At 67.6% G+C, this 13,561-nt stretch overlaps 1 protein-coding gene across 1 annotated transcript in view; it reads left to right on the top strand.

Moving 5' to 3' along the window:
• The window catches only part of GPC1 (glypican 1), a 28,104-nt gene that overhangs the window by 9,494 nt on the left and 5,049 nt on the right, over positions 1 to 13,561 (top strand). The window contains exons 2-3 of the mRNA XM_055586620.1: positions 10,695 to 10,853; positions 12,722 to 13,113. Coding sequence (XP_055442595.1) covers positions 10,695 to 10,853; positions 12,722 to 13,113 — 551 coding nt within the window. The remainder of the gene's footprint in view (positions 1 to 10,694; positions 10,854 to 12,721; positions 13,114 to 13,561) is intronic.

Below are 13,561 nucleotides of genomic sequence, written 5' to 3' on the forward strand. Positions count from 1 at the left end.
TATTCTGAGAAAGGGTGTGCTGGCTTCAGTGGACAGTCAAGGGCGCAGAGGAATGAGGCCTCTGCCTGGTGGGCTGGACCTTCAGCCCAGGTGGGGTGCTGGCGGGGCCCTATCTGCTCCAGGAGAGCCTGTGGGCCAGGGGTTGGGGTGTGGGGCACACAGATAGTCTGAGCCCTTCGGAGTGTCCTTGAGCGCCTACTGCGTGCCCGGCGCTGTCCTTGGTGCTGAAACATAGCCACAGCGCTCTCTCTGCAGGCACTGGGCGGCCGTCAGAGGTCTCATAAGCTGCAGCTCTGCCAGCTGTGGTGACCACGTGTTACTTTTGTAAGTTACAAGTAGAGAGAACCTGTGCAGGGTTAGATGGATGCATGTGGTTTACAAGCTTCACAGCTGGCAAAGAACCCACATGCCAATGCAGCAGACAGACCCAGGTTCGATCCTCTGGTGGGGAAGATCCCCTGGAGGAGGGCATGGCAACCCAGTCCAGTATTCTTGCCTGGAGAATCCCATGGACAGAGAAGCCTGGCAGGCTATGGTCCATGGGGTCGCACAGAGTCAGACATGACTGAGCGACTTAGCATGCACATGCAGTGTACCATCATATACATCCCCCCACCTTGACAGTAAGCAAAGACCTCTCCCAGCCTGGGGTGGCCCGGGGCCCAGCGCTGCATGACCACTCTGGCTGAGAGATGTGGTCTTCCTGCCCTGTCCTCCCTGGGGACTTGAGATGCTCGTTCGGCCACAGCTGCCCTCCCAGCCCTAGGGCCCTGCGCTGCCATGCAGGACTCTTGCCCTGGGTGGACCACCCACCCCCGGCTGTTCCTGGTGCACAGAGCCCAGCCCCCACCCCCTCTGCTATCTGGAGTTTCCACCTGGAGGCCAGGGGTCGTGGGTGCACTTGGTGTGCAAAGCCAGAGACTGAGGAGGAAGATCCTGAGGCTGGGCACCAGAGAGGGGGACACAGAGGCCGCCCTGAGGAGGGTGGGCGCTGCCCACAGGGCTCTGAAGGAGGCAGCCTGCTGGGCTAATGGGCAAAGCCCCTCCCCGGCCCAGGGCCAGGTCTTTCAGATCCAGTGGCCATTCCCAGTGGCCGATGTCTTGGGAAAGAGGTGGGGCCATAGCAGAGGCTAAAAGCTGGCTGCCCGGACCCAGCCGTCCTGCCAGCGTTCAAGCCCAGCTCCACGCTTAAGCACTGTGTGACCTTGAGCCAGTACTGAACCTTTCTGAGCCTCAGAATGCCTCTGTATAACCGGGATGGTAGCAGCGCCTGCCACGTGAAGTGGCTGTGAGACTGGGTTCTCGTGTGGCACGCACAGCACAGGGCAGCCAGGGTGCACATGTGTCATGGGGGCATCACGTCCGGGCACACCTGCTGGAAAGGCCAGCCCAGCCCGTGTCCAGAGGTGGGGGACTGCCTGCTGGGGTGAGGGAGATTGGCCAGCCCCAGGGCCCTGCTGGAGGTCTGCGGGGCGCGGGCTGGAGGTGGGGGACTGCCTGCCCTGGCCGGGCCCCAGAGCCACACTGGGTGTCAGCGGGGTGCAGGCTGGAGGCAGGTGACTGCCCGCTGGGGGTCAGTGGGGCACGGGCAGGAGGCAGGGGACTGCCTGCTGGGGGTCAGCGGGGCGCGGGCAGGAGGCAGGGGACTGCCCGCCAGGGGTCAGCGGGGCGCAGGCAGGAGGCGGGTCTCCCCGTCGCCACCGCCGCATCCTGGGCGGCGCCATCTCTTGGTGTCTCTGCTCCCACTCGGTTGGTCCAGAGAAGCTGGGAATTTCAAGAAGCATCAGCTCTGGGCCCCCCAGGAGGAGCAGCCCACAGTGTAGGAGGGTCCCTTCTGCCCCCGCTTCCAAGCCCAGGGCCAGCCAGGAGGGCTCCTGGTGCAACCTTGAGGATGGCAGCTGGCTTTCAGAAAGGAGTCCAGCAGAGTCTCAGAGGGTGCTGCAGAGAGATGGGAGGCGGTGGGGAGAGGTGCCCACAGGACCCTGCTCATGGTCAGCCGACGGCCAGCCTCAGGCCCTGGCGGCCCACGTCAGAGGAGGCCTGTCTTTGCCCAGCCCACTGGGGCCCACCCCTCACTGTCCCTTTGGCCCTTTTTGGGGATGGGGTTGTCTGCCCCAGGAATCCCGGCTGCTCTGGGCGGGGCCATCCTACCTCTGCCCGGTGGACGTGGCTGGACAGAGTGGGGACCGAGACACTGGGTGCCTGGGGTTCCAGATTCCCTGCCGACCTAGAGACCGTCTCTGACAGATGCTTCAGCTTGACCATCCCTGAGGAGCTGAGCTGGAGAAGTCAGGAAGCAGGCAGGTCCCACCTTCCCACTTGCCCCCAGGACCCAGAGGAGGCCAGGGTCCCACCTCTGGGGAGCCGGGCAAGCAGCAAGTGCTGAGCTCAGCTGACTGCCCAGGGCTGGGAGCCCTCTGCGTGTCAGCTTGTGGGGGCCCTTTCCAGTGGCTGTCCCGGCCCCTGTCCCTCCCGGGTGCAGGTGGGGTGGCTGCTGGCCCTGCACGCTCCTGCCGGTGTCCTGGGTCACTGAAGGGATGGTGCAGCCAGCGGGGTGGCCAGGGCTGTGTCTGGTGAGGCCCACTCTGCCCTCATCTTCCAGGAGGCTGGTGGGCCCCCAAGTGCCCGGGACATTCATCTCCCCTTCAGTGAAGACAGGGAGGCCTGCGGGCCAATAGAAGGAGGCGGCGTTAGGCAGCAGGTCTGAGTCATCGAGCGAGTCTCAGATGCCTCCAGCCTCAGTCTTCTCATCTGTGAGATGGGGATAATTGTATCCTCCTGTTGACAGAGACGGTGAGGCCCATCATTCTCCAAGGAGGCTGGGGGCTGTGGGAGGGCAGGCCCCCTCTGACGTCCACCTCCCTGCTTCTGCTGCTCGCCTGGGCGGGGTCTGAGGGCCTCAGAAAGGAGTACACACGTGTGCACACCCACACGTGGTGGGGAACATGGGTGACTCATTCAGGCTTCTCCCCACACCCCACAAGGACTGCCAGATTTAGCAGATAAAACTACCGGAGACCCGTTTAATAAATTGGTATTTCAGGTAGGTAATCATTTGAGGGCATATATCTTGAACACTTAAATTTTGAATAAATAACAAATGCGTTCTTAGGATAAACGTCTCCACATATGTAGTGCAAGTATGTCCCAGATATTGGGGAGGGGGTTTGCGTGCATTTTTGTGGTGAAATACACATAATAAAATTTCCCACTGTGGCGATTTTGAGCGTACGCCTGGTGGCACCGCGGCACCGACGCTCGTGCAGCCGACCCCACCATTTGCAGAGCTTTCCTCTTCCCCAACTCCGGCCCCACTGAACACCCCCACCCCCTCTCTCAGTCCCTGGTCATCACCACGCCGCTGTCTGTCTCTAGGGGCCCTCGCTGAAGCGGAATCCTAAGTGTTTGTCGTTTCAGGACTGGCTTTCAGGCTCTGCATCGTCTTTGGGGTTGGTCCACACTGAGGTGGCTCGGCGCTTGGTGACTCCCTAAGGCTGTGTGGCATCCGGCCCCTTGTCTGCCTGGGCCCCTGTGTCTATCACTTCACCGGACAGTCAAGTGGCCGCTTGGGCTCTTTCCACCATTTGGCCTTCTGCCCAAAGCTGCTGTGCACAGGGGTGGACAAAATCGCATTCAGGTCCTTGCTGTCAATGCTTTGGGGCCAGATACTTTTATTCTGGAAAATAATGCATCGTTGATCTGAAGTGTACGTGTAACTGTGTCCTGACCATATCTGTGCCCCACCCCAGTCGTGCCTTCCAGGCTGGGCTCGGAAGCGCCCACGCGCGGCAGGGAGGTGGGCGATGCTGTGCCTGGAGGTGCTGCCTGGGTGGCGATGCTGAGTCAGCACCGGGGGTGGGGGGCACCCCACCTGCTCCTGCCTGGGGCCCTCCAGGCAGGCGGGCCATGGGTGACCGGTTCGGTGGCAGAGCGTGTTGGCTCCTGCCTCGGCCTCCGCCCTCCTGCTCAGGAATTCCCCTGGGACTGGAATCAAGGGTGGCCTTGCATTGGGAGAGGCGGGGAGGCCTGGGTCCTTCCGGGTCCTGTGCAGCACTCCAGGCTGAGTGCCCTGGGCCCGTGGCTCGAGCTCCCTGAGTGGCTCTAGCAGGAAGAACCAGAGGGGGCAGTCATGAGTGTGAGAGGACCCTCGGACCATGCGGGCCCCCAGTGCACGCTGCACCTTGTCGGGGGGTGGCGGAGCACCTGGAGGAATGAGGGGGTCCTCGTGGGCAGGGGAAGCGCCCCACCACCCCCCTCATACCAGCAGGAAGCACCAGCTCTGGGGAGGGGTCAGGTCAGGGGAGTGCTGGCTTTCCAGTGGAGACGGAGTCCCGAGGCTGCAGGTTTGCGGCCACGCTGGTGTCCAGCCTTGTCTCCCAGAATGCTGGCATAGCCCAGAGAGTCTCTCTTTGGACACAGGTCCCTGAGCACCAGGTCCAGCTTGGGCCTGGGCAGAGAGGCCCCCACCAGCAGGCCCAGCAGCTCTCCGGCTGCCAGGGAGGGTGGCCAGGCAGGAAGCCCCCACCGAGGCCACTCACACTCCAAGAGGTCAGAGGCTGGGTAGGCGCTTTGGCCCAGAGGAACCTGGAAGGCTTCCTGGACGAAGGGCTAGACGAGTGGGTCTTGAAAGAAAAAGTAGGGCAAAGGGGAGGGTGCGTGCGACCCGGGGGCTGGGGGAAGCAGCAGGTCAGACGGGCGCCAGCAGGGGCGGCTGTGACCTTGGACTTGGCTGCCAGGTTTCCTGGAGCGGCTGGGTTGGGGGGATTGGTGAGCAGCCGAACCCATTTGTCCGCTCCGTCCTCATTACTGGGCATGGCCGGGACAACTCCTGTCCCCAGAGGCTCCTGCAGTGGCAGCGGGGTCTGCTGTGTTCTGGCCCAGCTGGGGGCTGTGTCCACTGCCTTTCCGGGGTGGACAGACAGGCCAGCATGGAGACTTTGTGGGAACCTACCGAGAGGACCCTGGGGCTGCAGCACCCCCTTCTGCTATTCTGGGATCGCCCGGGCAGACGCAGCAGAGGTGGGCGGCACCAGTCCATCTCCTGGGCTACTTCCGGCCCAGAGGTTGGGTGGTCAGGCGAGGGAGACGGGAGAGCCGAACGGAGCCCGTGTTCCCGGGGGCCCCTGTCAGGGACGGGTCTGCAGCATCTCGAGTGAGTGCCCTCTGCAGCCTGGCCTGGGCCAAGGATGAGGGAGCCGCACAGAGCTTGCCCTGGTGGGCGAGGCTTCCGAGGGGTACCTCACTCCCAGGCCCTGAAAGGACCCCCCACCCTGCAGCAGGGCCTGGGCCCTCAGCCAGAGCTGCATCCAGGCCCACATCCGGCGGCCCTTACCACCTCACCAAGGCAGCCCCCAAGGCCAGTGCCCACTGGCAGGGTGGCCTGCTCAGGGGTCTCAGAGCAGAAAGCAGGCCGCAGGGAGCACCCTTGTGAGCTGCCTGGTGGGGCCCCCTTGCTCCAGGACCTTGGATGCTGTGGGCTGCCTTGGAGAGGCCACTTTGCTGAGAGCTGCCTGTCCAGCAGGTCTCTGTGCAGGCCAGCCTGGGGCGGGGGTGGGGGGGGGGGTTCCAGGGCATGCGGCGCTGTGGGGAGGGGGCCTCAGCAGGCAGGCCCTGCAGTGGGTCTGGCTCATGCTGTGGCAGCCAGGACCAGAGCTGGGGCTGCGGGGAGTGGCGGGGACAGGGGAGAGCCAGCCATGGTGACCGCCTAAGCATGTGGGAGGGGGACCCAGGAGGAGGTGGGGACTGGGCCGGAGCAGGGTGGCCAGGCAGGGGCCTTATATTTCGCAGGGGAAGCAGACAGGATGTTAGCATGCAGACCGGGATCACCGACTCAAGACTAGGGGCGGGTAGAGAGTACGGGTGGCTGATGGTGGCCTTTGAGCGCCCAGCGTAGGGCTCTGGTCGTTGTCATGGGGAAAGGGGGCTCGCTGGCGGGGGGCTGTCATGCTCCATGGGGAGCGAGCTGGCGCCCCCCTCGCATCCCCACGCCGGGAGGAGCTCCGTGGGGCAGGAGCCAGGCGGAGGCCCGGGCCGCGGGAAGCTCCGGGGCTGAGTGCGGCCGCCGCGGTTTCCGGGGGAAGGGGACGGCGCGGCGCGCGGCGGGGCGAGGGCTGCGGGAGGAGGCGGCCCCGGACCGTGTGCGCCCGTGCTGCGCGGGGCTGCGCGGGGCGGCGGCCGCCAGTGCGTCCTGCTCTGCTGCGCTTCCGCTCGCCCGCTCCGCAGCCTCTCCCGGGCGGACCCCAGACCTCCATGCACCAGCGCCTGGAGTCGCACGCCGTCTGCCGGGACCGCCGCCGCCGAGAAGGGGGTTCGGGCTAAGCCCGGGGCTGGCATCCAAGCGCGGGGACCCGCCGTCGCCCGCGTCCCTCCGCACTTCCATCCCCGGGCGCGTCACCCCGACCCTTCCTACTGATCTTCCTCGCCGCTCACCATGTTGCCCCCATCACCACCGCCCAGACCCCACCTTCAGTCCGGCCTACCCCACCTTCGCCCCCAGTGCAAGCCCCTCGCCGTCTCCGTGTTTGCCCCATCGGGCCCCCGTCCTCACCGCGCCCATCCTTCCCCCACCTTCGCCCCGTTCCCACGCCCCACTCCGCTGCCTCCTCGCCACCCCTCCCCGTTTATGCCGCAGCCCCCTCCTGCAGCAAGCCCCCCTTTCCTCCTCCATCAAGCCCGTTCCCCTCCCCTTCGCTCTCGGCAGCCCCCGTGCCCGCCCCGCCTGCCGCCCCCAGCCAGGCCCGCCTCGCCCACTGCGGCAAGCCCCTTCCCCGCCAATCACAGCGCCCCCGGCCCCCCTCCTGCGGCGCTTCCCCCCTCCCCTCGGCGCTGCCGCGCCCACTGCGCCAGCGCCCGCTCCTCGCTGCGCCAGGAGCGCGGCCGCCTCTCCAGACCGCGCCGGCTGCGGCTCCGCGCGTGCGGCCCTCTGTCCCTGGCCGGCGGCCGCTGAAGCCCGGGCGCTCGGCCTTTGTCCCGCCGCCCGCGCTGCCGCCCCGGGGCGGCGGGGTCCCGGAAGGGCCGGAGGGACGGACCCCTCCCGCCTGGCGCCGGGGTGTCGCAGGCGACACCCCTGGGTTTTTCGGGTCCCCGCCGGTGACGGAGGCTTGGCGGCGGCTGCGGGCCGGCCCGGTGATGCTGGCAGGTGGCCGGAATGGTGGAGGGGCTTGGGGCCGGCGGTGAGGTGCTCCGAGGGGGCTAGGGGAGCGGGGCGGGGGCGGTTGCGGGGTCTGTTGCCGCGTTAGGAACCGGGGATGGTGGCGGTTGAAAAGCCCTGTCCGCGGTGGGTCTGTGGCTGCCCCCCCCCCCCCCGGGTGGACGCCTCTCGGGTGGGAGGTGGGGCGGGGTGAGAAGATGCAAAAAGGTGGCCTGGGGATCCCACGGTGGGCGGTGCCCAGGGAACCCGGGGTTGCTTGTCCGGTGCCTCCCCACCGACCACGTCCAGCCTGATGGACATGCCCGGGGGGTCCTGCAGACCATCGGAGCAGGAGTGGGCACGGACAATCGTCCAGAGAAAGATCTGCGGCTCTGGGAAAGCCTCTCCCCACCCCGCCCCTCCACAGGAGGCCGGTGGGGTCCAGGGCAGAGTGCAAGGGCGGGGTGGCCAGGGGCCCCTCCCTGCTCTTCCGGCCCCGGCCTCCCCTCTGGTGTTTGGGGGCCCCGGTGCCCGGAGCTGCCCGCATAGCTGTGTTCCAAGGGGTCTGGGGAGGCTGGCTGTCTCCACTGAATTAGCCAGCGCATCCTGGGGGTGGCTGGGGGAGCTGGTGCCTAGCACCCGATGGTGGCTTCAGAGGCTGGTGCCGCAGGCGGTCTGCGTGCTCCTGTGTGAGCCGCAGAAGCTTCTGGAAAGATGGGCTTGGCCTGGCGCCATCTTCCCACTGCAGTCTCCTTGGGAGGGCTCCCAGGCACCAGTCAGGACTGCCGGGCTGGGCCGGCACAGACGTGCACTCTGTCCAGCCTAGGAGGCGAGGACCACCGCTGGCATGGGGTCTTGGGCTGCAGTGCTGGGGTCACAGAGCTGCTGGGGGTGAGGAGGGCTGTGGCCATGCGCGCAGGTGGCAGGAGGCGAGAGCCTCAAAGATGTTTAAGCTGTAGTGATGGGACCTAGCACCGAGGAGCAGGAGTCTGGGGGGACTCTGGGAGGTCTGAATATGGGGGGGCTGGCTACGTGGTCTGCTGTCCAGCAAGGGGAGGACCTGCCGTGGGGTCAGGAAGCGAGTGCGGGTGTTTTAACCTGGGGAGGGCAGGGGGGTGGTTCGGAAACGTGGGGGTGGGGCCCAGAAGTGGGGGAGCAAACCCAGCATGAAACAGCCCTCCCCTCTCACCCCCCCCAAAACCTGGATCACGAAAGAAGGTGTCACAAAGACAGAGGAAAGGGAGAATTCTAGAAGGATCTAGGCGGCTGTCGAAAGAGCAGCAGCTGCTGAGAAAGAAAGGAGGGACCGTTGTGGACCAGCCGTGGGGTTGGGGGGGGGGGGTCAGTGCAGGTGGGAGGGGTCAGCAGGCAGAGGGGGCAAGCTGATGCCTCCCAGAGGGGGCGGGAGGGGGAAAGTGGTGATGAGAGGGGTGGACTGGGCAGCTCTAAGGTGGACGGGAAGCCAGCCGTGCCCCCATCTGGCCCAAGGACCCCTCCCTACTCTCCAGGCGTTTAACCGAGAGGAGGTGGGGTTTGGGGATGGAGATTTGAAATGACGGGAAGAGAATTGCATCTGTCCGCCTTGCACACCTCCAGGGACCTGGAGCTCATGCCCTCCTCACACTGGCAGACCCCCCCCCCCACTATTTGGCTAAGATGGGGGGAGCAGGCCTGCTGTTCAGGAAGGCACCCCGCAGAGTCTGCCCTCTGCCCGGGAGGTGTCCCGACCCACAGGTCACCCTGGAGCACGGGCTCTGACCACCGGCCACCACATCCGCCCCGCAGCGGCTCGGGGCGCCTCGGCCCAGCCCGCCCGGGGCCCCAGGCCGGCGCCCAGGCTCTGGCTCCGTGTCTTCACTCCCGTGTGTGTCCACCGAGGGAGGGAGGGACGGGGGCTGTGCTGGGGCGGCCGGGAGAGCGCGGGAGCCCGGGCGGCTGGACGAGGTGGCGGGGGCGGGGGCCAGAGCGGGCAGCTCCCTCCCAGCTGCGGTGCCCAGGAGCCCCTCCAAGCCCGCCCAGAGGGGGTTTCCTGTGTGTCCTGGATCGGGTCGGGGGAGGGGGTCGGGTTCACCAGGGTATCGGCAAGGTTGGGGAGGGGATACAGCCAGCCTGGGACGCTGCCCCCAAAACCCACCCCGTGGCGCAAGTGCTTAGGTGCTGGCAGCCTGCAACCCCCTGCCTGCCCGTCCCCAGCTTACCCCCCACGGGGCTGGTGGTCCCAAGCAGCAGGGAAGGCATGCTCCTGGCCCATTGTTGGTGGGGAGGCTCAGGCCCATCTGGCTGGGTGCACAGCCTCCAGCACCTGGGAGACGGCCAGTCTCTGCCAGCTGGCCCTGCGGAGACCCCAGGCCCGCTGTCCTGCCCCACCTGCTGTGAAGGGCCAGGCCCAGGTCAGAGTCGAGAGGAGGCCGAGAGGAGGCCTCTGGGCGCCTCCTCAGGTCCCAGCCCCCCTGCCAGATGCTGCCTGCTCACCCCTACCCCGCTCCCGCCCCAGAAGCTCTGCTGGTCAGACCGGGTGCCCAGGCCCCCGACCCCAGCCCCACACGGCCTCCATCCAGGCGGGACCCCTGAGGCCACGCCACTCTGCCCACCCCAGGCCGGCACAGGAGGGAGCCTCCTGCACTGCTCAGACAGGAACTGTGGCCGGTGTGGGGGGGGCTGGGAGTGGGGGGTGGGCTGAGGGCCCAGTGGGTATGGGGCCTGAAATCGGGCAGCCTGAGCCGCTTGGCCCTTGACTGTGTAACTTTGAACACGAAAGCTAACCTCAGCCAGCCTGTTTCCTGGTCTGCAAAGTGGGTTCACACTCAAAACCCGGACCGGCACGTTTTGAAAGGTGCGCCCTTCACCACAGGGGCCACCGGGCCAGCCTCAGCACTGTCCTGGCGCTGCTGTGAGCTGGGCCACTGGGAACCAGTGCCTGGGCGGCAGCGGGGGACGGTGGGGGCCCTGAGGGGTGTAGGCGTGTCCTACCGAGCGGGGCAGGGCTCACAGCAGGGCCCCACTGGATGTGTGTCCGCTCATCCTGACAAGAGGCCCCTGCATCTGGCCAGCCCAGAGCTGTGGGTGGGCAGCCCCCCAGCCTGCAGGGCCTCCTGCCCTCGGTGGGAGCCGGCGCCCCGAGCTGCTGTGGGGGAGGCTTGGGCTGTCCTGCCCCTCAGGCGTCCTCTCATCTCCCTGCCCTCAGCCTGGACGCAGGGGAGGGCTGCCGGCAGTCCTGGACGCCTCTCGCCCTCCTCCATGAACCTGGAGTCTGGCGGGCCCCCACCACCACAGGCCCTGCGGCCTCTGTGCTGAGTTCAGGAGTTGAGCTGAGCTGCTCGGGGTACCTGGGACACCTCTTCACATGGATGGGGGCAGGGAGGGGGGCTGGGAGTGGCACCCCACACCCCTGCCCTGGCTCTCGGGGCCCTGGGACACGAATTCTGCCGAGGGCAGTGCAGCCCCCGCGGGGCCCAGGCCCTTCCCGGGTCTGCCTCCCCTGAGCAGCCCCCCACCCCCACTGTGCCCCCTCCCGGGGCCGGCCCCCCCAGCCCCTCCTCTCCCTGACGCCAGCCCCTCCCCACAGGTGAGCACCTGCGCATCTGCCCCCAGGGCTACACCTGCTGCACCAGCGAGATGGAGGAGAACCTTGCCAACCGCAGCCGCGCTGAGCTGGAGACAGCGCTTCTGGAGGGCAGCCGGGCGCTGCAGGCCACGCTGGCCACCCAGCAGCGGGGCTTTGACGGTGAGCAGGCTCGGGGGCCACGGACACTCGCGGTGGAGGTGGGCACCTGGGGCCTCCCCCAGGGGGCGGGCCAGAGCGGGCATGGTGGCAGGTCGCCTGCGGGCCTCTTCATCTGCTCGAGGAGCCAGCGTGTCTGTCCCATCAGCCCTTCAGAGGGGACCGTCCGCCTCCAGGGGCTCCCCGGCACCCAGAGCTCTCCCAGCGCCTGCCAGGGACTGGCCTGGGGCAGGCCACCCCAGGCTCTGGAGCTGGGAGCTCTGCGTGAGGACCACAGGGCGCCGCGAGCGGGGGCCCTTGGCGTGGTCCCGGTGTCTGTGGGTCAGCGGTTCCCTCCGGGCGTGGCTGTCACGTCTGGGCCCAGAGCAAGGAATGGTGGGATGACTTGGTGACGTTTACAGTGGGCCCCTCGGAGGGGGCGGCGGCAGGGGCCCCCGGAAGCGACTGAGCTGTCAGAGCCTGCACGTCACCCACTCAGGACGCTCATTTGTGTTAAAAGCGATTCTTCACCCGCTTCCAGTCCCACCTGGGCCCCCCACCCCTCTGCGTGCCACCTCCCACCCCAGCCCCACCGCTGCACCTGGTCCGGCCACCCCAGGTCTCCCGAGCACCCCTCCCCAGGCCGCCCGCCGCAGGGGGCCCTGGTCTGAAGCATTCCAGGCCCTGAGCCCAGCGGGCCCATGCTGGCTGTGTTCCAGAACACAGCTCTCCAGCCGCAGTCACCAGGGCCATCATCTGAGGATGGGGCGGGGGGCTGGGCATATGTGTGGTGGCCCCATGACCACCCCCTGTGCTGGCTGGGCTGGTCGCTGAGCTTTCTGGAGGCCGGGCTGGGGTGGGGACCAGACCCCTGGGGGGGATGGGAATATGGACTGGCTGCTTCCTCCCACAACCCCCACCCAGGGGGCTGCACAGCTCAGCCAGGGCTGTGCCAGGGTCTCCTGCCCGAGGCCCTGGGTGGGGCGGGTGTGGCCACTGGTCCAGGGGCTACAAGCCTGACATTCCCATGGCCTCAGAGCAGAGCTGAGCTGGCCTGGACACCCGAGGGTGGACCTGGGTGGGGAGGGGTGGCCACAGCTCCTGAGGATGCATCTGCACGGGGGGGCGGTGTGCCCTGTCCCCTGCAGTCTCCCTGCGAGAGAGGAGGACGATGTGTGGGCCCCGGTTCTCAGCACATAGGGCAGAAGCATTTTCCCCAAAGCCCCGGGGTCTGCTGCCCACGGTCACCCTGCACCTCCACAGCCCTGACTGGACTCTGGACGTGTCCTGAGGGCTGCAGGGGGCCCTCTCCAGACCCCCAGGCAGGCCGGCTTCCGGAACCAGAGGGAGGGCCACGTAGAGAGGCGGGAGGGCAGGAAGCCCAGGAGAGCCTCAGAGACCCGCAGGGTGGAGGGTGGACAGAGACACCCGGGGGGGGCTGAAGACTCCCCAGGACGGGGCACTGGCTGAGTGACAGTGGGGGAAGGAAGGAGAGCTGCTGGGAAGGAGAGCAGGTAAGGGGCGCCCAGGGCCTTCCCCCCAGTGGGTCCCACCCCAACTCTGCACCTTCCTGCCCTCGGAAGCAGTCCCTTCCAGGTGCTCGTGTGGGGCTCAGGTTAGAAATAGATGCTGGACACTGCAGTCCCCAGGCCGGGAGGGGTAGGGCTCAGGACCCCGTGGGGGCCGGCATCCAGGGCCCCCGCAGGTTCTGGTGACTCAGAGCATCGGGGGTGTGGGGGCCGGCATCCAGGGCCCCCGCAGGTTCTGGTGACTCAGAGCATCGGGGGTGTGGGGGCGTCTCTGGCGGAGCCCCCAGGAATGCCAGTCGGGGCTGCAGCACGTGGGGTGGGCAGGGGCCCTGGAGGCCTCACGCCCACCTCCCCCGCTCCCAGATCACTTCCAGCGCCTGTTGAACGACTCGGAACGGGCGCTGCAGGACGCCTTCCCGGGCGCCTTCGGAGAGCTGTACACGCAGAACGCCAAGGCCTTCCGCGACCTGTACGCCGAGCTGCGCCTCTACTACGGCGGCGCCAACCTGCACCTGCAGGAGACGCTGGCCGAGTTCTGGGCGCGCCTGCTCGAGCGCCTCTTCAGGCAGCTACACCCGCAGCTGCTGCTGCCTGACGACTACCTGGACTGCCTGGGCAAGCAGGCCGAGCCGCTGCGGCCCTTCGGCGAGGCCCCCCGCGAGCTGCGCCTGCGCGCCACCCGCGCCTTCGTGGCGGCGCGCACCTTCGTGCAGGGCCTGGGCGTGGCCGGCGACGTGGTGCGCAAGGTGGCCAAGGTGCGCGCCCCGCCCCCTGCCACGCCCCTGCCCACGGGAGGGGTGGGGGACCTGGGTTGTGAGCCCTGCCCTGGGCAAGGGCCCAGGCCTGTCGGAGCGGGAAGGGGAGGGGCCTGGGGCTGGACGCCCCAGGGGCTCCAGGGGTCAGGTGGACAGGACATGAGAGGGCTGCCCGCTCCCTGGCGGAGCGGCGGAGTGCGGTGTCCGGTGTGGGAGGGCGTAAGCGTCAGACGCCTACGGGGCTGGGTAGAACCCACCTCTCCACCCCCGCCCCCCCAGCAAGGGCCCTCAGTAAGTCGCCCCGGCCTTAGGGCCCTCGTCTGCATGGCAGGCAGTGTTCTCGCTTCCCCAAGGAGGTTTCGTGACCGCAGTGTTCCCGGGGGAGTCCCAGCACGGTGACCGGACTGGTTGGACTGAGCGCGCTCCGCCCCCGCCCGGGGCCGCAGGC

This window comes from Bubalus kerabau, chromosome 6, assembly GCF_029407905.1.
Source record: "Bubalus kerabau isolate K-KA32 ecotype Philippines breed swamp buffalo chromosome 6, PCC_UOA_SB_1v2, whole genome shotgun sequence".
NCBI classification, from domain to species: Eukaryota; Metazoa; Chordata; class Mammalia; order Artiodactyla; family Bovidae; genus Bubalus; species Bubalus kerabau.